General features: G+C 38.7%; 1 protein-coding gene and 1 long non-coding RNA gene across 3 annotated transcripts in view; both read left to right on the plus strand.

Moving 5' to 3' along the window:
- Positions 1–19797, plus strand: part of PMS1 (PMS1 homolog 1, mismatch repair system component) — a 44099-nt gene extending 24302 nt beyond the window's left edge. For both annotated transcript variants that reach the window (XM_058809094.1, XM_058809095.1), the window contains exons 7-13: positions 365–487; positions 1576–1719; positions 2895–3790; positions 7748–8203; positions 8741–8871; positions 17466–17626; positions 19421–19797. In XM_058809094.1, coding sequence (XP_058665077.1) covers positions 365–487; positions 1576–1719; positions 2895–3790; positions 7748–8203; positions 8741–8871; positions 17466–17626; positions 19421–19612 — 2103 coding nt within the window. In that variant the 3' untranslated portion in view covers positions 19613–19797. The remainder of the gene's footprint in view (positions 1–364; positions 488–1575; positions 1720–2894; positions 3791–7747; positions 8204–8740; positions 8872–17465; positions 17627–19420) is intronic.
- A 2062-nt stretch (positions 19798–21859) lies between these two features.
- LOC131560466 (uncharacterized) overlaps positions 21860–22801 on the plus strand; it is a 33961-nt gene continuing 33019 nt past the window's right edge. The window contains exon 1 of the long non-coding RNA XR_009274987.1: positions 21860–21903. This is a non-coding gene — a long non-coding RNA (uncharacterized LOC131560466). The remainder of the gene's footprint in view (positions 21904–22801) is intronic.

The following is a 22801-nucleotide window of genomic DNA, read 5'->3' on the forward strand; positions in this document are numbered from 1 at the left end:
GTAGGGCTGGCTCACTGCTGCCCTGGCCAGGTTGGGCAGCACTCTGTGCCTTTGTCTTGGACAGGGCTTAGGTTGGCAACCCCACAGTCAGCAAGCCAAGAGCTGCTGCCCTGGCTCTCCACAGCCTCAGCTCCAGGCGGCATCCTGCTGCAAATGGCAGTCCAAATGGGACATATGTCAATAAACTGACCAAGGGAAATAGATACAATCCCTCTAACTGCCTTTATCTTTGTCTATTGTAGCTGTCAAGAAGCAGTACATGCATGTGAATGACATACAATTTTGTTTTACTGTCTCACCTTTATAAAAAAACATTTTTGGTTCTTTAAAAGATGTTTGCGCTGTATTTGTTTTATCATTGTAGATAAATCTTTCTGGATTTCTCCCAAAAGCTGAGTCAGACACTTCTTTGACAAGCCTTTCAAGTTCAGAAAGGAGTTTCATTTTTATAAATAATCGTCCGGTTCTTCAGAAGGAAATACTGAAGGTAACATCCTCTAGCTTTTAATTCAAGGAATAGAAATGTGATTTCTTTGAGGACAGAGACATCTAAGCAATCTACAACTTTTTTTTCCCCCATGCAACAGTTTGAAGTATTACAGGTGAAAATACTAGCATTTACAACAGAAAGCCCTTCCAAAAGTCTGACACTGCCGGTGCCTCAGTTCTATTGCTGCAGTCAGACCACAGAGCTGGAGGTTTGGTGCTTTTGGCTGTTTAACAAAATTAATTTCAGATGCTTTGTGCAAGATACCAGAATAGTTGATTCTTTGTATTAGCCTGTAGAAATCACCTGTGCAATTTCCCATAAGGGAATTTTGATTTTGTCCACTTCCAGCTGTGAACTTACCAAGCAAACACCCATGCTTTCCCTTTAAATTTGTGTGTGCATTGGGTAGAAATGAAAGTGATAGTGCAGCAGCATTGGCTACAGCTAGGCATCGTGTAGGCAGAATTTGATACTCTTGGGTTTCTCTCACTACTGAACCTTGCAGCACTTCACTTGGAGCAGCCTTGCTGTCCTAATCCTTGTCATCACCAGGGAAGAAAATCATGCTTATGCCAAAGTGTTCCTGCAGGTTTTAAAGTGGACACGACGACAGTTTTCAATTGGCAGGCAAAGCTTTGTGTATGTAAACCCTGAACTTACGTTGGTGTGTTAAATGCTGAATAAGGGTAATCCATCTCCATGTATTATTTGATGTGCCTGGCACTTCTAGGAGTTCAAAGCTTAGTTTGAATCCCATGAAAGAGATGGTTCCTTAACAAGAGCAAGGAAGCCTGGATTCAAGGTGGGATTCAGCAAACAAAGTAAAAATACAGTGCCCTGCATGGAAAATAGGCTACATATCACATTTATCTCCATGCTATGAAGGCATGGAAACCACCAGGAACTGGCCTTTTGGTGACTATTCTGGCATACATGAAATGAGGACCTTTTAAGCATTTCTTTAAGTTGAAAAATGGACAAAACCAGCAAACCAGTTGTGCTTTTATAATGTCAGATTTTGTTTCTGTGCATTTTTGTCTATTTTATTGCCTTTACTGACATCTCTTTATTACATCAATCTCTAGTTAATTCGACAATACTACAGTCAGGTGACACAAAAGGACTGTACTCGTTTATATCCTGTTTTCTTTTTGAATATTACTGTACCTGCCTCTGCTGTGGATGTGAATATAACACCTGATAAAACACAAGTTATGCTGCATCATAAGGTAATTAAGATTTGTTCTGTTTCTGAGTTGTGAGTCCTTACATAAGCATGATAAGGGCCTTGGAACTACCAGAATGTTCAAACATAAACACTGTCACTGGGTTTTGGGGGTTTTTTTAGTTGCATGACAGCTTGCCTTTGTCAGAGCACTGTTTTGAACAAAAAGTACTAAACAAGCTAACTGGGGGATTCTTTAAAATTAGTTTCCCAGTTCATTTAAAATGTTTTGATGCTGTCAGATTTATACATGTACCACTTTGGTTTCAGATGGCTTTACAGGGAGAGAAGCTAAGTGGAATTATGTTATGTGCCCCTGTATAAATTTCATATTTAAACCAAGTAATCACTGTTTAAACACCACCATTAAGGTGAGGGTGGGCAGGAGGGGGGTTGATTTCTCATCAAAGCACTATTTTGTCATTATGTGTGATATATTATTGATGACATCAATTAAGTGCCACAAAAATTAGAAAGGTTGCATTGGTGGCTATTAATGTGCTTATTCAAAGTGAATATAGGTAGTCACACCAGTATGTTAATCCTCTTATTAATAAAAACCTTTTGTATTTGTCTGTGTTATTCTTGCAAATGTCCTGCCTGGTAAGGGTCAGTTGTATGAAAATTAACATACAGCATTTTTACATTTGATCTAGTTTTTCTTTGGCATTAGAAAAAGGGTCGGAGTTTCTTTTCTCTCTTTTCTTTTTCTGTTTTTTTTTAATTTTTATATTTTATGGGTTTGGGTTTTTTATCTTGCTCATTTCCATCATTTGGTGCAAAGCTGAATTGGAAACATGAACCATGAAAGCACATCCACATGAAATTGGATGTTGCTGTGCACCTCTTTTGGCTGTAAACTTCTAACTCCATATAAGGTAGGAATAACTTTACATGATACTGGTTTAAGAAGTCAAAACCCTGTTATAAAGAAGGTATTTAATTTGCTCTGTGATATCAGGCTAAACTAGTGAAGCAGAATGTCACAAAATATTTGAAGCTGAAAGTATCCAGTTCAGAATCTTTTGGAATGTGTGAACAACTGAAATGCAATGATCTGCCCAGACATGTCTAAAGATTATTCCAAATAAGAGCACTTTGCATATTGTTCCATATTCTTGGTATCTGACAGTTACATTTTCAGGTGCACTTGTGTGTGTGTGTTTTTTTTTTTTCCAGGAATCTGTCTTGCTTGCAGTTGAAAATGTGTTGAAATCAGTATATGGGCCACTACCTGCTGCAGTCCCTGGTGAAAGTAATAAAACAGATGTTACCTCAGAAGACATGTTTGTTCATAGAACAGACCAAACAGATGTGGCTGTTAATGAAATGGGACCATCTGGAAATGATGAGCTACATGCTCATACTTCATTCCTTTCACTCAGCAGTGATGTGCAAAACTGTCAAGCAGGAAAAAACGCAGAGATCTGCTTAAATCATCAGACATTTAGTGGTGATAATGTACACAGTTGCCTGGACAAAAGAGAGGTTTCTAAGAGTGATGCCTTTCCAGACAATTCCTTAAATTTATTGCGTGAGGAGGAACAGAATGGACAGAATATGGCTGATATTCAAAGTAATAGTGTTCCTGTGAGCCCCAAGTCTAAAAAAGCCAATGAGCATGTTGAGAGCTCTGATACTATTGACAAAATAGATAAAAATGAGGAAGCCTTAGTCCCTAAAGACTTATCTGAAATCCCTGCTGATAGTTGGAGTATGGGAAGTGCATTTAAAGACATTCTGGGAGACAAGCTGGAACCTGTTAAGATCTTGATTCCTGGAGCTGGAGGGACAGTTAATAAGCAAAATGAATACACTGGTGAAAAAAGCAGTGATCCACAAAGCTCAGATCAAAGCATAAAGAAAAAAAATGTGATAAGTGAAAAATTTGGACGTGTGACAGCTTATGACTTAATTAATAGCAAAATAATAAAGAAACCAAAGTCTGCATTTGAATTTTTCACACATGAGTGTCGTCCAAAATTGATAGATGATAATCCAAAGACCAGCATGAATGACATCCTGCTGACAATTGAAGAGCAGTGGAAGAATTTGAATGAAGAGGAAAAACGGAAGTAAGTTCAGGCTGTGTCTTGCTTCTGAATCCGGAAGCTACCAAAGAGTTCCTTGCAATGAATTAAAGAAATTGCAACATTCCAGTTATTTATGAAAAAATAGATAACGAATTTTGACTTCTCAGGATCAGGATCAGTATTGTTTGACATCAGAGTTGTGTTTTGCTGTGTGCAGTTGTGCACTGCAGACTGGAATTACTCCTGCCACTGTGCTGTGCAGCAGCTGGATTAGGGACAGCTCTGCTGCACAGTTATTTAAAATAACAGGCAAGAAACTGACTGAGTCCTACAAGCTTCTAGGGGCAGCCTTTACTATCACTCCCAGTGCACTGTCCTTGAAAGCCAGCACGGTGATGGATGAGGCGCTGTAGAGTTCTTCGGAGGTTTTTCAACTTCTATTACTGTAAAGGGAGAGTTCTTTTTTAGGAACTTTGGTACTCAAACATTGAGTAAATTCCATTCCTCTAAATTTCATTTGTATCTCAGCCAAGGCTATCTCAGAATTGTATTTGTAAAACCCAGTCAAATGACACAAGGAATTACTTTTTCCCCTAACCAGCTATTCCATTGCTGGTTCAGAGACTATAGCACAGTCCAGATTTTAATCTGTTTCAAACAAGACTAAGTCTCTTCCTAGATCACAGTCTGAATAGCTAAATTCCATATTTTTCTAAAATGAATTGTCACTGAGTTTTTGAAATCCATTTGCAAGAAAAGGAAATATTTTAATAAGACATCTGCATTTTTCTGAATGTTAGCTGTATCAGAGTTAAGTGAAACCTTTTCACCTAGCTTCTGGTTTACCTAATTTAAAGTTTACTATGCAAGCAACATGCCATGATCACAAACCCATACATGTGAGAAAGTGTTTTGCCCATCTCTGCATAAGCAGAAATACTAATCTAATAGTAGAAATTTATTACAATTATATTCATGCTTTCAATGAAATGAAACAAAAGGTTCTGCCAGCTGTTTCAGAAAATTTTAATTTGCTCTGCTTTAGCTTTTGAGATTTCATGGTTGCTTTCCTGGTACAACTGTTATGTTAAAGAGTGTGCCTACAGATTAACTTTGCATTAGTTCAGGAAGGAGACCTCTCTGGTAATCAAGTTTTCCTTATATGTGGGACTGAATGCAATATATTACACACAGTGTATATATATTTTCCTTCTATGTAGAATTGAGTCTCATGGCTGTTGAAGGAAATGAAGAATTCACCACTAGTTGTATCTATAGATACCAGCTTTGGTTTACCTTTCCACATTTATGGTTTAAAATTGCCTCAGAGAATAGCAAATAGGAGGAGATACACAGACAACCTTTCCTGCAGAGCAGCAATCCAGAAGGACTTGTGGCAGAGAGCATGAGTCTTGCCTCCAGGTACTCTGGGTAAATTGGGCCACCTAGAGGTAACAACAAATGTAAATAGATCAGGGCAGCCGAGTGCCACAGCTCTACTTCATGCATCATGCTGGCACAACCCCACATTGCCTGGGCTCCACTCCTTCATCCTTCTGTGATAAAGTCCTGCCTTGTGCAATGGTTTCAGCATCTCTGTTTCTCTCTGTGGCCCCTCCATCGGGTCTCAATTAATTTAAATCCCTTTTGGGAGTAGTACAAGCACCAGATGTCTCGTAGTGACACAGGATGGCCTTTTCAAAACAAGCCAGCATTTATTACACAACCGGAATGTCAAATGTTATGGTCTTTAGGTTATAATAGAGGAGGAAAGCTCCGTGCATGTCCGTGCTGGCAGCATCACATATCCCCCTGCTTTGCAAAGGATTTCATTCCTTGCAGTCACTCGCCTCTTACTTAATACAGCTTGCATGTGTTTCTGGCCTTCATGTTTCCTGCATATCAGGCTCAGGTGGGAGTGGGAAAAATCACTCTAAGTGCCATAACAGTGGCAGGAGTAGTTACCCTGAAGGTGTAGGAAAGGTTCAAAGTTGCACACATTGTCATGGGACTAACAAATCACCTTGTCAGCACTCTGCAGTAATTCTTCATGAGTAGATTTGTACCTTGGGAGAAATATTTTTTCAGGTAGCATGGTCTTTGCTGTCAGAGTTTGCAACTAATACTCAAATTCAGATTATTTGTCTTATAAGGGCTGAGGGACATACATTAAAAGGGGTTTCTTAGTATGCTTATTATTTTGTTTGGGTTTACATTGCAAGGGGGAAAGAATATATCATTGGTCCATTTTTCTAGTTAAACCAAAGCTGCCTTTGAAACTAGACTTCATTCTACTCTTCCACTCTCTGCTTACATCCAATTTTGCAAATTTTCATGTCTTTAGGTTTTGAAGCATCAGAAAAAGATCCTGAATTTGCAGTCTTAATTCACAAAGCAGAGAAACGCTGTTCTTGTAGCACTTGTTGATTATATGTTCCTCCATGGAAGGATTTTCAGAAAGGCAAAAGTGTTCTTCCCTCATAGTTTGTAAATCTGCAGTTGTTCTTTGGTTCTGGGCAAATCACTGATATTGATGTGTATGAATTTGGAAGATGCTCACAATCAAAGTTTGTAAGACTAGAATTTTTCTGGTGGTAGCCGAAACTGACAGGCAAGTTGGACTTTGTTTGGAAGTGTTTTCATTTTGGATTATCAGTGATCACTGAAGGCTCAATTCACCTACACTTAAATATTTTCCTGTATTACAGTTAGGTCTATTCAAAACAAAGTATTTATTGATCAGGTCAAAGCTGTAAATGAATTTGGGATTAAAAAAAAATTTGTTCAAGTGATTTCACCCATTCATTTTAGAAGGAGCAGATGTTTTTTATCTTAATGTTTGCTCCATATTTTCTAGGACGTGATTTATTGCAAGAAACTATTTAAGCTGACTTTTTTAGTTAACTAAATATTGGTACCATATGTGAGTGCTAGCACATCATAATTAATTGCAAATGGTGACCCTTTTGTTGACCTTAATTTTCCAGCGTGCATACACATAATTGAATCAAACTGTTCCAGCAAGTAGCAATAAATAAATATGACCAGCTAAAATACTTATTTCCAATACTAACATATGATAGTACTGCTTTTTTTTGGTTTTGTTTTAATTGAAGATTAGACTGGTTTGAATTACCTTCTAGAATTCAGACTGTCAAGTAAGGGCAAAAAGAGGGAGTTCAGCAAATCACAACCTTTGCTTTCAGGAAAGTAAAATTCTTAAGCAGTAGACAAGCATAAACCTGGGACCTATAAAAGTTTAGTTATCTCACTGACATTTATAAACTCATTAAGAATCGATTCATGTTGTAGAGGTTTAGTATGTAGTAATGTTTTAACCATTTAATCAGCATTTAGGAGTACCTTTTTATTGACTGCTTTTGAAAAATTTCTAAGATTGATTATTACTTACAGATTTCTGTGATAATCATCCATATCCTCTATTCTTACACTTCATCTGGCTAATTTTAGGCCATTTGAAATCAAATACACTTTTAAGAAAGTAAGACCTGGGGCTTGGGAAATTATTCACGCTCCAAAGTCCTGCTGGCCCCATGGCCTCCCCTGCAAGGCTGTAGAGCTCTAGAAGCTTAAACTACTTTGTGAATTGAGCTGGATGTGCCTGTGACAAAAAACTCCTTCCAAAACTCTATTTGATTGCAAATCAAACAAGGGACTGAGGTGAAAAGAACCTTGCTGTAGGTCTTTACATGATGCACTCTGTTCCTTAGAGTAATAGTTCCTCTCCCTTACAGTAATTGAGGTTTTGCTGGCTGTCTTGAAGGAAAATTTCCAGCTTTTGTTCAAGATGTGATGTAATAGAGGCACCGTCACCATCTTCATCACAGTTGGCAGCATGTTGATGTGGGTACTTGAATGGACCATGCGTGTGGTTCTTGGCTCTTGAAATGGTTACCTTTCCTTCTGCTGTAGTGTGTTAGGGGTTAAGGTCTGGAGCTTTTCATCTGCTGATGCTACTGGTTTGTTCTCTCCTTCAAGTTATGAAATAAAAGCCACTAAGGACCAGGAACGGTACAACAGAGAGGTCAAGAAAGCCAATGCACAGCCAATGCACCGACCAGCAAAGGAGACAGAAAAACACAAAGCCAAGCTGAAGAGTTCTGCATCTGACCAGCAGAAGCTTGACAAGATATTTCATAACCAGATTGAAAAGAAGGGGAAACTGGAACAGCCTGTGAAAATTGTGACAGTGCCTTTTTCTCTGAGTTCCTGTAGACGTCACCTTCAGAGACAAGAAAGAAATGTTTCAGATGAGCATGAGCTTTTCCTGATCCGTCGTCAGAGTTTTCCTGATGTCTGGATACTTGCTACTGAAAAAAATGTCAAGTTGCTGAATCCATATAGACTGGAAGAGGCCCTCCTGTGTAAGAGATTATTGATGAACCATAAGCTTCCAGTAGAGAAACTGGACAATCCAATTGTGTTAACAGACAGGTATAGTACTATTGAGCAAAAATGTATATATTACTTGAAACATTGGTTGATAACTATTTACAGTAAACTCTGGCAAGGCCCTGTTTGCTAATGCTGGGCTTATCTGTGCACTCACTTAGCTATTAAAACAGAGTTTTGGGTTTTATACTTTGATCTTGTAGTACTGAGCACACTTGGTCTTATTCTACTTGAAATAAGTATGATCTTTGACCAGTTTCCTTGGTAGTGCATCAAATACAAATTTCCTCCCCTGGAAGAAAATTAAATTCTACACATTTTCACAACTTTAACTGATTTTCCTCCAAGAATTAGGAAATGGCTGATAGAATTATTATTACTGTATGCCTAAGCTCAGTCCCCTCACTAAGATAAGTGAATAGTTCTCATTTTGTTTCTTTAAACAATTGCTTTTCCCAAATACTTTATAAAATCTTGATGACTCCTTGTCACTTGATATCTTTTTCAGTGGTTTTTGCACACTTGAAATTTTCACATAAGGGATGTTGGTTTTTAACACTTGGGGATTTTTTTTTTCAGTCTTCTTGGTGGATCTCAGTATATGGCTGCTCTTTATAAAATGCAGAAGAATTACCAGAGTTTCCATGGATCAGGTTATTTGTCAGATCCAAGGCTTGTAGCAAATGGATTCCAGATAAAAGTGATAGAAGGTATGATGGTTTTAAAATCCATTAGTTTCATTGGAGCTTGCTTCCTGTGATTTAATGATTTAAATTATTGTTAATGTGTATCATGTTATTCTGCATTACCTTGTCTTTTAAAGCACCTAGCATTCTGCTTTCCTTACCATTGAGATTTTATTTCTTGGCAGAGAATGTAATCTTCCCCACAGAACATTGAGTAATGGAAAGTGATGACTGAAGAGAAAACTTAAATAGTATTTCAAAGAATGCTCTGAAATGCATGTTTTCCTTAATTCTTTCTTCTTTTCTCAAAATGCTCAATGCCCATATCCTTAATTGCCATTCTAATATAATTTAGATTAAACTGACAGGAATTCCTGAGCCCAGGCACCTTCTGCAAGTATGTGCTTTAGCTGACTACTCCTGTACTGCTGAGCATTAAGGAGATCCAGTAAGGAGCTGAATCCTGGTTGATGTTATACTTTTCTATTAAAATTGTAACCCAGAGCCCAAAGGGATCAGCAAAGAGATGGTCAAAGGATCACCACACCTTTTCTCAGAGTTTGATCTGAATACATTTTGAAGGAGTATACTTTTCAATACCTCCCTGTTGATCACAGAAAAATGCATTTCATAGATTTTTTTTTTTTTTTTTTACTTTATCAAGAGAACTCAAAGGTCTTTACATCTTTCTGAAGAATGTTTTCTAGGATGTGCTGGAAACACAGGGGTGACCCAGTGGAGGTTCTGCAGATCACGAATTCTATAGCAGAATTCCAAGAAAAGCAAGCTTCCTTGGGGGTAGCACCTAGCTGACAGCTCAGGGAAAAGATTGGCCATAAGAGCTGTTAGAAATGCTATAGCTTCATGTGTTACAGATCCCCACATATGTACAGTGATGACAGATGTACTGTAACATATGGGATCTTTTAAGGGTAGCTACAAAAAAGGGATGTAGACCAACTCCTTCGCTCAGAGGCTGGCTCTTGTGAAGAACTGAGCCAAAGCTGTTTTCCTTACTGGATCATGCACAGCAAAAACAGGGAAACTTCCTTCTGACTGACTAAATCTCTGCATAAATACCAACACCTTAGTAGAAGAGGTGCTGATATTAATCTTGATAATAATCATGGAGTGAATGATTAGGGAAATAAAGCATGTACTGTAAGAGGCTGCTGCTACATGATTTACTCAGACAAGCAAATCAAAAGCTGAAGAGGTCTATGATATGTCCTCAGGCAAATATGGGAGAGAGGGATTGTAGTTTAGCACTTCTGCTCACCAACTTTTTTTTACCTCCTGATATTCTAAATTTGCTCAAAATCTAGTTAATGTAAACTAGATGTGAATAAATTGAATGTGAAAATTTGTAGATAAATAATTTTTCATCCTGGATGAAGAGTTTAATTTCTAGTTTATTTCCAAGCAACAACAGAAAGTTGTTGACCAGTCTTGTAGTACTGCAGATGTCTCATGGTTAAACCACAGCCAGCAGCTCAGCCCCCCACAGCCACTCATTCACTCCCCTCTCAGTGGGATGGGGGAGAGAACTGGAAGGGTAAAAGTGAGAAAACTTGTGGGTTGAGATATAAAGACTATTTAACAGGTAAAGCAAGAGTTGTATACAGAAATGAAACAGAAAAAGGAATTATTTCACTGCTTCCCATGGGCAGGCAGGTGTTCACCTGTCTCCAGAAAAGCTGGGCTCCATCCCGTGGAATGGTCTTTTGGGAGGACAAACATCATCACAGCATTCCACTTCCTTCTCCTTCCCCAAACTCTATGAGCTTGGTGCCACATGGTCTGGGATGTCCCTTGGGTCAGCTGCCCAGCTGTGTCCCCTCCCAGCTCCCTGTGCACCCCCAGCTTCCTCTCTGCTGGGGTGGGGTGAGGAGCAGGAGGGCCTTGATGCTGTGTAAGCCCTGCTCAGCTGTAACAAAACATCCCTGTCTTGCCAGCACTGTTTCCTGCACAAATCCAAACCAGCCCATACCAGCTACTGTGAACAAAAGTGGCTGTCTTGGCCAAAGCCTAATGGCAAACTACTTTTAAGACAGCTTGCTTAGTTTAAGAGCAGCATTGTAACACAATAATAACAAAGGACTTGACACAGTAACTGGGACATAGTCTTCCCATCCTGTGTTCCTAAGATGTAAATTTAAGAAAATGGAACCTCAAGGAAACTGTTCTGGTTTGGTTTACAGTTAGTGAAAGTGCTTTGTATGCACTGTGGAGGTTGATGAACCATAGGAATAGCCCAGTAAAGAATGGGAATCTAATTCAGTTCTTTGTCCTACTTTTCTATTTTAACTACTTGACTGAAAAGTTAATAACATGAGTCTTGTCAGTCATGTTTATAAGCTTCTGCTGATGACATTATAGCAGTTACAGCCTTTTTTATTAAAAGAGCATGCCACTGTAGATGAAGGTAGAAATACCAGCAAACAAATGGAATTTCTTTCTTCTTCCCAGCTTTTTTCCAACTGATGCGAGGATTTCTTCTTAATTAGTTTCTCCTCTTTTTCTTAAACTTGTCTCTGAAATACACTGTCTTCTACAAATACTTATTAGAGTTGATTTTTAGTCACACAGGTATTACTTTTTAAAATTCCTGATGTGTCCTTCTCTGGGAATTTCACTATGAAGTCTAAGGTTATTTAATTCATAGATTCTTGTATAATCTTTACAGAAGGGGACTTCTCTATATCAGGAGTGATTTGTCCCACTCAGACCTGAGTATTTTGTAGGATCTGAAAGAACCAGTTTGTTTCATAAAACATCTTTCACAATCCTTATTAGAAGCATTACCTTTTTTCACTGTCTGTATTCACTGTCTGTTTTTGTGGGGTTGAAATTCAGACACATCCTGAAAGAGAGGCATCCTGATGTTTTTGAACTAGAATTTCTTTCAGAAAAGTTCTGTTTCTTCAGGATACATTGTCAGTTTTTTGGGCCAGAGGTTCCTACTTTGCACGGTGGATGATGCTTGCTGTGGAGAGGTCCTAGAATGGCAATGTGCCATTAACCCATGGTAACTGGAGAGTTTCTCCTTAGCAGCATCCATAGGAGCACACCAAAATGCCATTCTCTGTGCACACAACCTTTGTAACTAATTTTTTCCTAACTTTTTGGATTCATTGGATCAGTCCTAGTATTTGCTGTTTCTCAGCTGAACTGAACTATCAGCTCTTTCTCTCTGCCAGGGTCTGATGCAGCATATTCAGAAGTCTGTGTTTTCCTCTGGGACTTCAGCCCTGATATGGTCATAATAGATATTCCTTTCTGAATGCTGATTGATTTCTCATTAATAGACACTTATTAGCACTCGTTAATATGCATGCCTTCTTTTTTCATCCTGAGTGAAGAGTTTTATTTTCTGTAGTAGAAATTTTTTTTTCTGACAGAGAGATCCTCTTACATCACAAGCAAATTGATTGATTGATTGATTGATTAAGATTTGAATTTCAATGTGCAAGTGGTGTTTCTAGTAATTTCTTTTTGAAAAATAACAAGCTGTTCTGTTGATCCATGCAAATAAGTCTGTGATGCCATCATAGCTCTATGATACCTCCCAAAACAAGAGCAAAGGAAATGCAGCTGCTCCAATTTGACATTCAGATATTTTAATCATAGAGGAGGCCTTCCTTGACCCATGGTGGTTTATTAAGAGGACTGTCAGTCTAGTAGGTTGCACTGATTATTTGTTTAAATCTTTACAGATATTCTTCTACCAAAGAAAAGGACCCAGAGTATTGCTGCTCATTACCATATGTTAAGTCTACTCATAATACCCAGATGCTAACTTGGAACACTGGACCTCTTGCCTTTGGTTTGTGCACCCCACTAGGACAGTTTCCTAGAAAACTATTGATGCCTTAAGCTTTAGCTTTCATATTTTTCACGTTCTGTACTGCCTTAGTGTGTAACTCTAAACTTCATATAAAGTGGGAGCAAGTTCTCCTCACAGTTAGTCAGACATAACAATCTTTTTCCAGCCTGAGAACCAAGGACACCATTGCAGCTTCAGGCCCAAAAAGCGTAAACGATAGCAAATTGAGGAGAACAATCTGGGAGAATAAGACTTTTTAACCTGAAGCTGTAATTGAACAATTAACCCCAATATTTAAATGGACTAAAACTTATAAAAGTGTGAAAACTCGTGACTCAGGATCCATCTTGGCTAGAGCCACAACCAGGCTCTTGTACTGCCCTAGGTGTATCCTTTGAAGGTCTCTTAATAAATTCCTATTTTATTCCTTTAACTCTGTCTAGCTTCTGTTCCAGGTAGCCTCTCTAGGCATTACTAAAATGATTTAAATTTAAATATAGGACCATAGGTTTATTCCTTGTTTCCTTGTGGTGTTGGGGTGTTTTGCAAAACTGACTGCTTATTTATTTGAAAAAAAACCCTGAGGAGCTGCCTTTATTTGGAAGGTGACCAGTAATTCCTTTGTGGCATTAGGTTTGCATATCAACTGATCTTCTTTAAAAATGCTTCTTTGCAGTTCAGAATCTTAGCTTGTGCACAGAGGGACTTTTAATGAAGATTTTAATTCTTATGGTTTCTTACTTGAAAAAGAACTCACCCAGAAAGTATTAATTTTTTCTTACTTGGTTGACATACTAGGGGCAGTGTCATTCATAGGATAAAAATAATTCATTCATTAATCTTGCATTAATCTTGGGATTAATACTGAGTAACTGAATATTATCTCCTTGTGGTGCTTAGAATTCATAGAAGTAAACTCTGTTCTTTAATGGCCAATACCTTTTATCTAGTGGAGTGGTTCTGAGCTTTATTTACTTTCATAATTTACCAGGAGTCTTTCTCACAGGCCTTGCTCTGAACCCCATGACACCATGTGGCACTAGATACACTACTCCTTGTAGGTTTTTGAAAGGTCTAATTAGCTGCTTACTTCCTGGAAAGAACTCAGTTCCACATGGAGTTTTGTTCTTGTTCTGCCATTTTGGTGGGAAAGCTCCCGAAACATCTTTATTTTCACAAATGCACCTTTGGATGTTAATTTTTGCAAGAGTGGGAGTTGGAGGCCTTGCTTGCCTGTTGTTTCATTTGAGAGTAAGTCTGCCTTTTGAATGTGTTCTTGCTAGAAGACAGAAAGGTAATCTACCTTTACTCTCTTCAGAGACTCTATATGACTGCAGCCAGAGTTGTTCCAAGTATCCTAGATTTTGGAAGTGTCTCATCTGCTTCATGTTTTTGGTAGGCTAAGATCTTTGTATTGTCTCTCTGTTTCTCTTAATATTAACTGCTCATCAGTCTAAGGAGTATTCAACTAGATTTTTCTCTGGATAGCTCACAGTGAAAAACATGTTGTGAAATAGCCAAGAAAACACTTCTTGCTGTCAGTGTGTCAGTTAGGCAAAATCAATGGTTTCTTTGTGGAATGTGCCAGTTGTTGTAATTTGCAAAGCTGTGACGCTGAGCTCCAGTCTGTCTTCCACTGCCCTCCCACCCCCTCATGTTCTGGCCTTACAGAGGCTTCAAGTGATGCTACCTTTGGGAGAGCAGTCTGTTTGCTTTTACTTAATAAAGCAAATTACTTAATACTCAGTGTTCTGGGACCTGCCAGGCATTTGTTTGCTCACAGTGACCCCTACGTGCAGGGAACACTTCAAGAAGTAAGATGGATTACTTTCTGTCCAGTTCTTCTTATGATGTATTTATTATATGTGCCTTCACTGCACATCTGTCTGTTTGCCTTTGGGAAATGCCTAGAGAGAGATGGGAATTCTTGGCTGGAGAGGAACTGAGACCAAGGAACACACCTTAGCTGGTATTGTACCAATGCTGGGTCTTGGGCCATGCTCCAAGACAGGCTTTTAGGGTAGAACTGTCTGCCCCATGCAGTCACCACAAGTATGTCCAAAGAAAGGCCTCAAAGAGCAGTAATAGGATAATAACCCATTGTTCTTGGTGATATAAACTGCCTCAGCTCTTGTAATCCACCAGAGCAAAACCATGCTGCAATTTAATTTCATTTTGATTTGACCATAGACTGGGAGATAGACAGTGTTATAGTGTCACCTAATCTAGGTGGCAGCTGGAAGGGCACAGTTTTTCCTGGCCATCAAAAAGGACTTATCCAAAGATGATTGTAAATGCTTCGTTTGGAAGGAGAAAGGTGAAATTTGTAACAATGAGAAATCCACATTTTTACTCATTTGAAAGCTAGTTTATTTGTTCATGGAAACACTTTCCTTGGAAGTTGCAAAATATTTCAGAGAAACTACTATGGCAACTGTTTGAGAAGTGCTGTTTGAATAATCAAAAATCCTATTTTGTCAAAAATTTACAAGTACATTGAGGCTTGGACATCTGCTTGAATCATCAAATGTTGCCAATATCAGAGTTCCTGCAGAGACTTGCAGATAAATAACTTGTTAATCAGCATGCAACAGGACTACTTTGCGGTTTAAAGAATGTTAGCAGAAAAGGAGAGTGGCACACAAACGGAAATACCAAAGAAATAAACCTCCCTTAGCCAGGGTTTGTATTGTTTGTTCTTATGTTAAACTCTTTCAAGCCCACTTTGACTTTCAGATGAAATAGGAAATTGGTGAAGCCAAATCTGGCTGTCAGAATTTGCAGATGGAGCAATGGCTGTTGGTGAAGCTGAAGAGTATATGAGGAAATGTTTTGCAAATTCAGAACCTCACTGTCATAAAATTTTAAAAGGAAGTACAGGAAATACAGGTCTATAAACTGAGTGTCTAAATACCTGAAACTTTAAAAAGTTTGTGTCCTGTCTTTGGTAGCAAATAGAGGGGTAATTATTAAAAGGTTTTCAAATAGACTAAGTTCTAATTTTAGAGAGAAAGCAGCATAATCAAATGGTCTGGAATAGTTCCTCAAGTCTAATCTGTAATTAAATCAAAAATAGGACAAAAAATTAAGAGAAAATATCTGAAGGAGATTTTAAAAAGTGACTTTATCTTCTCCTCCTGTCCTTTACTGACAGGCTTGCCCATGGGGAAATATTAGCATAGTACATGATCTTTTCTCACCTTTATATCTGGAAAACTTTCATATAATTTAACATTTTGCTTTAAGCTGAATCTGAACACAGGTTTCCAGTATTATATAAAAATATGTCTCTGCTTGCTGTCTGTGATTCAGGAAAAGCAGCTTGAAAAAGAGAAGGAAGACAATGCTGGGTGAAAAACAAAATAAGGTTTCAGATGTAAAGCAGTGTTTATTACATAACTGGAAGAAGGTTATGTGATTTTTGGGGGGAGGGGTGATGAGGGGCTATTCCTTATATCAGATTCCCCTTGGTCAAAGTATCTCATGCCATGAAGCCTAAAGAGGCCCAAGAGCATTATTTACCCAGTGACACACCCATATTTAGGAAAAGTTTCAACCTGCCCAGTTATCCTGTTCATCTTATTTAATGACTGTCAGATAGTGCCTGGACATGGATAACTCAGCTTCATTCTACCAGTAATGAAAGTACATCTAGCTGACTTATGATTATATATTTTCTCTCACTTCTGAAATATTTAATGTTTTTGTTTGGATTAGGAACAGAAATTATCCCTTGTGAGAGTTTGTTAGTTTAATCCACCTTGGAGCAATCTATTTGTCTCCAGCTCTTTTGACTTTACAAAAACCATTTATGACTTGAGCTGAAGGTAATTTATCCTACCTGGAGCCATTACACGAGAGTGGATTTATTTTCATTAGTAATTCAGTTTTTCTATGTCTTTGTGAAAGTTTGTACTTGTTAGGCCTGTAGGGGAGGAAAAGCAAAGGTAGCTGTGCAGGTTGGGCTGAGATTTCTCAGATGCACACAAGATGAATGAGAGGATAGTCTGAATGAGAATATGTGAGCCTGACCACCAGAGAACTTGCTTCTATTCTAACTAGCATGGAAAAAAAGTTGCTATATCGGAACAACTTCAATCAGTTTTCTTTCCTGAAATGTGAATAAGAAGGGAAATCATACATATCTCAGTGTTTGAATAGACACTCTGTGAGAAAGGCTGTTTAATTTTTTATTCATCATTCCTACTCAGAGTGTTACCTGCTCCAACAGTGATACCATATGAATGATAAAATGAACTCACTCAGTCACAGAGCCTCTAGTTTTATGGGTTTGAGTTTTTCCTCAGATGTGCTAGGAAAAAAAACTGCTTTTTATTTCAATAGAATCCAGATTTGTTATTTGAACTCTACAGATGTTTAAACCACTTACATAGGAAATAGTACCAATGCTGTTTTAATTTTTTCAAACCAAATTGTGTTTTATTGCTAGCTTCAACTTTAATTTTATGTATGTTTAATTAAAGTCACAGAAGCTTTAATTAAAGCTGTGCTCAATACTAGGAATGCTGCAAATGTTTTAAGCATTAAACGGTGCCAGCTAGGATTTGGATTAATGTAAGCTGAGACATTTGTGATGTGAATAAACACATATCATCATAATGAAACATTGTGCAAATAAATGCTTTTCATTCCAAGGGAGGAACAAAAAAGTTTCCTAATTGTATTGGACTAAAGTACTAAATTACTTTGCATCAGTTTAATTTTCTGTGAATTGCTATAGAATAGAAATCAAAGCAGTGCATGAATTACTGTTTTGTTTTTGTATTTTCAGGTGTTTCGGCTGCAGAAAGTCATCTGGAAATAGAAGGGATGGCAAATTGTCTGCCATATTATGGAATTTCTGATTTGAAAGAAATTCTGAATGCTGTAGTTAACAGAAATGCAAAGGAAGTATATGAATGTAGGCCTCTCAAAGTGATAAATTACTTGGAGGTGAGACAGAAGCTTTCTCTTTGTATTAGCCAGCTAAACTTGTAGTAATTCCTGAAACAGCTTGAAAATCTTTCTTCAGCTTTGTGTTTTAATTAATTTCATTGTGTTCTAAACAGAAGTTTAGAACTTGAAAAAGAGAGTATCATATCCTCTCTGAGTTGTGTATTCCTTACTAAAATGCTTCCATCAGATATACCCAAAAGCAGTCACCCAGTGTGATATAACACATGCCAAAAGGTGGTTTTCACAAAGTGTTTCCTATGTAAGGCACTTTTCAAACTGGAAGGGCATTTCTCCATATTAGGATAAAAAACTGCCACAGAATGGCAGTGACTCATGTAAATATTTTCTGTGGAAATAAATAAATTGTCCATCCAATAATTGTCCAAATGTCCACGTCTCAAAAGAGAGACAATAATGGCGTGAAGTTTCAGAGACAACTAATGTGGAACTAGTTAAAGCTGGAGTAACCAATAGTAGTAGTAATCACTTCCTGTCTAGCTGTTTCACTAGTGCTCTTCAATTCCAATTCTTTTCAAAAAGGTTACCAAAGTATATGTAAAGTCTCTTCTTACCTGGGCATTTACAACATGCCTCATTTATAACATGAATTGGGTTACTTGAAACTGGGACCTACACACACTTACACAGAATATGTGTTTTATCTTTAAAGTATTATTACATAAATCTTTCCCTATCTTTTGAGGGTAGTAAGCTGCCTTTGCAAGTGATTCTGTTATGTACTACTGAACCACTCTCATGCACTCAGGAGAGAAGCTTAAAGAAGGGATAAGTTCAGTGTTCAGACAGTAATGGTTTGTAAAAAAACCCAGATAACTGTAAAAGCTGTTATTCAGAAATAAGCACTGAATTTTTTGACCATTCTGGGAGGTTAAACACTGGAAATGCCATTCACTGTCGTGTTCAGAATCACTACTTTAATCATTCATTTCATGTTTGAGCAGGCAGCCTGTCTGCAGCTTTTGCTGTCAGTGGATAGACGCAGACGAAAGCATGGGGTAATGGTTGAAGCAGCAGCCTTCCAGGGTATGAAACAGTCCACAGTGATCCTTTTCCCACTTGGAGGAGTGGGAGGAAATCTCAGACAAAGAAAATGAGATGATTTAGATGAAATCATTATGAATGCTGCTCAGGTTTTTACAGTATGAAGGAAGGTTGTGTGCCACATACATTTCTGTCCAGGTAACATGACTTAGGTACAGAAGAGAAGGTAGTGGCAGGAAGGCCCATCTTGGAGGAGGAAACAAAACTTCTTTTTGAAGTTCCTTAGTCCTTTCAGGGTGGGTACTTTAGCAGTCACTTCTGCTTTCTAGTTAATTGGATGCAGTAGAACATAGTAAATACAAATTCATCTATGAAGTTTTGCTGTAGTATTTTTCAAATTGAAGTTACTGACTGCTTGAATTAATTTATGATACTTTTAAAATTTGTGGTGTGAAATATGTCTTAGGAACTGGTAAACATGTACAGCTGATATTGGTGACAACAGGAAATAAGAAACACAAAGCATCTTGCAAAATTAGGCTAAAAGAGGGCAAACATAACCAGGGGGCTGACTGTGCATGCCTCCATTATAGAAATGTCAGGAACTGACCAGTAAGAAATGTTTAAAGTTATATTTAGATTTCTGAGATTTGAAATATTCAGCAGCAGAAAAGGATGACCTTTAAACAGTGAGTTTTTAATTCCTGCTTTCTGGTAGCCACAGGCTGATGTGTTAAAAGTGGTACTTTAAAATTACTGGGGTTTTGGTTTTGTTTTTCCTTTGCACAGGGAGAAGCAGTGCGTTTAGCTCGGCAGCTGCCCTTACATTTGTCAAAAGAAGATGTGCAAAACACAATTTACAGGATGAAGCAACAGCTTGGAAAGGAAAATAAAGGCTGTGTTCATGGTCGTCCTTTTTTTCATCACTTAACAGATATTCCAGAAGTTGACAAGCACAACTCCATGGAAATTATTCAGTAAATGGAACATTTTGTTTGGGGTCATACTTCTCTTGCTTAATTTTGATCACTACTCTGTAATTTCAGTATGTTTTGTGTAAAGCTTTTGTTTAATGACTTTTCATTGTTACATGTTCACCTCCTAAAGGCTTTATTTAAACAAAAATGCTATTTGAAAACAGAACAAAATACTGTAGAAAAACAACTCACCACTATTTTTTTAAAAAGAATTTATTAAAGAAATGTTCTCAACTGGTTTCCTCCTTCTTTTATTGCTGCAGGTTTAAGAAATACCAGTATGTCAGAATTTTTTAGATGTGAAATGGTTAGAAGTTGCTTTCAACAGAGCATGGCAAAGTTTATTATACTAAGGACATCAACTCTTAATATTCAAAGGAATGCCAGATAGCTGTAAGTATTTGAATATGGCATTGCCATATGCAGTTATTATAGTTAGTTATGCCATATGCACTTATTATGGTGTTGTATTTCTATTTGGAAATTCTTAGCTCATGTAAATGAGTATTGACAGTCCTAGTATCCAGTCTCCAAAAATTCTACACTTACAGAAGTATGGTTCTCCAAAGTACAGTACAAAAGTTTAAAAACTTCAGATCAACAAAAACTGGCCAGTTCCATGAAAGCAGAATGGATGTGAGTCACAGGAGCACAGGTTAGCTCTGAAATCAGGTGCCCATGGATGTTTATTGGTGCAGTGCTATACACAAACTGTTTGGGGGTGGGAAACATAAACTGTCCTCCCTCAGGGAGAATGTGGCATAACTAGGGCATAGTCTGCTATATAGAGAGCTACTGATTTTGGTAAACTGGTTCATTCTCTTCTACCAGAACACAATGTTTACTCCTCTATTTCAAGTAGTGGCCTACTTCTGTAAACCTGCCCCCTAGGCCTTCTGTGCACAGCAGATGCCTTGTCTCTGGAAGAGTATGTTTTAAAAGTTTCAAGTTCATCTGAAAATTCCTGTTTATCTCCTGCTGTTGATTGCAAACCTTGGCACTATGAAAATGTGGTGGTAGGACCTAGCTGTGTAATGTTTCTGTGGCTGCTGGGTAAATGGTTGAAGGTTGCTGAAAGGCCCAAGTGCAAGTTGGTTTGTGGACAGGAGTGTTGGACCAGACAAGCAAATGTAGGGTTTGAATGTTTTAATCACTGATGCTGAACTGGTGAACTAATTTAAGAACTCACATCACAGCCATACATCACAACATGTAAATTGTAACCTGAAAGGCAAGGATTATCAATTCTAACCTGAAAGGCAATGATTATCTTTTTCACAGAGCCTGTTGCAACAGAGCAAGGGGTAATTGTTTTAAACCAAAGGAGGATCAATCTAGATTACATATAAGAAAGAAATTTTTTACAATGAGGGTGGTAAGGCACTAGAGCAGGTTGCCCAGACACACAGTGGATGTCCCATCTGTGGAAATACTCAAGGTCAGGTGGGATGGGGCTCTAAGCAAGTCGATCTAGTGAAGATGTCCCTGCAGGGGACCTTTATGATTATTTCTTTATGCCACTAAAGCAAGTTTGTCCTTTTCAAAAAGAGCAAGGATGATCAGAGGGCATAAGCAGGATATCTTTCCAAGCTTAAAGGTAGCAAGGTACAAAATGAGAATGTCACTTGCAGACTGGACACTTGGCTCTAAATGTCACTCAGTGCAGAAGATGTGAATTTTTAGAATCGAAGTGAGAAGGTGGATGGAGATAGAGAAAGGAGACATGACCCTTGGCTCTGATGGGGAAACAGGATCCCAGCCTTGCATGGGATATAGAAGGTTATAGTTTGTTTATTTTTATTCTTGTTGGAATACAAATTATGAGAGTTTAGGGAGGTGCCATTACAGTTAGAAAAGCCAGAAGCAAGCTGAAGAATGGAAGTTTATCTCCTGACTAAGGTTGTTGGAAATTAAATTAATGTGGTGCACCACTTTCAGTTTGGAGTATAACATAAAGTATTTAATAAGATTAATAATTGCTGCTTCTTTTCCAAAAGGCAAGATAGCTATATCCTATATACTGAAGCCAGTGCTAGTATCTTTTGTAACACTTGAGTCTACATCAAGAGGACAAATGTTAATTGGTGTTCAGGCCCCAGACTGAGGACAAAACATGATTGGCTAATGGTATTCACAGGTGCCAGGGTGGGTTTAGTTGCTATGGAAGCAAATTAGCATCAGGATTTTAAGTGCAGGTGCACCAGGTTAGGTATTTATGAGTTGGGGCTTCCTTCCTTTCCTTGCTGTGTTTGCTGGACTTGCGCCTCTGAGAGCCGCTCTGGAGTTCTTCCTTAGGTATGTGTCCATACAGTTTGTTTTCTGTCTCTGGGGGATGTTGTGTGGCTGGGTGCCAGCAGTGACTGCTGGAGCACGGCTTTGGAGCTGTAAGTCTGGGTGTCCCCTGACCACTCATGATTGGGACTGCAAGCTGAAACTGGGAGTTGTTCTGCTGGTGTGGGAGATGGCTTTAGATAGGACAGGGTGGAGGTCTCCCCTTGCTTTATCCAGTGGGAACAAAAAGAAATGTTACTTTCTGTTCTTACAGATGTTCTTACTGATGCCTCTAGTGATGCATCCATTTTACATTCTTTGTTTAAGCAACAGAAATACCCCAGTTCTAGGTTTCTAAGGTGGAAGCAGTTAAATGGTGTGCCTGAGGTAGGAGTTCTGGAGAAGGATTCTGCCATTCTATCAGCATGAGGGTCTGTACAGTGAACCCCACGAGGCTCTCGGGAAAGCACACAAAGGCTGCCTTTGCCTGCAGTCAGTCCGTCCCCAGCTCCGCGGGCACTTTGTTTAAAAGGAAGAGGAAAACTTGAATGTGCACGTTGGGTGGAGTTGCATATTGCTGTCCTTGACCTTTCCCAGGGAGGGAGAGCTGCGGAGCGGGCCGTGGTGGGTGCGTGTCCCAGCGGCCAGCGAGTGGCAGCCACCTCCTTGTCCCCCACGCTGCTGCTTCCCCACGAGTGGCCGGGCTGGGGCATTCCAGGGACTTGTCGTATTTGCGCTGCCCTCTGCTGGCATTTCGGTTTTGTACAATTTGGTCTTAAATTAAGGTCTGGGGCTGACCATGGATGAGCATCATTCCTTCCTTCCTTCCTTGGCGTCCCCAGCAGGTGAAAGCGTTATTGCTTACCTTGCTCCTCGTGGTGTGCGTGCTTGCTTTCCTAAAATACACCTGGGGCAGGTAGCA

The sequence above is a fragment of the Ammospiza caudacuta genome, chromosome 8, assembly GCF_027887145.1.
Source record: "Ammospiza caudacuta isolate bAmmCau1 chromosome 8, bAmmCau1.pri, whole genome shotgun sequence".
Classification (NCBI taxonomy): domain Eukaryota; kingdom Metazoa; phylum Chordata; class Aves; order Passeriformes; family Passerellidae; genus Ammospiza; species Ammospiza caudacuta.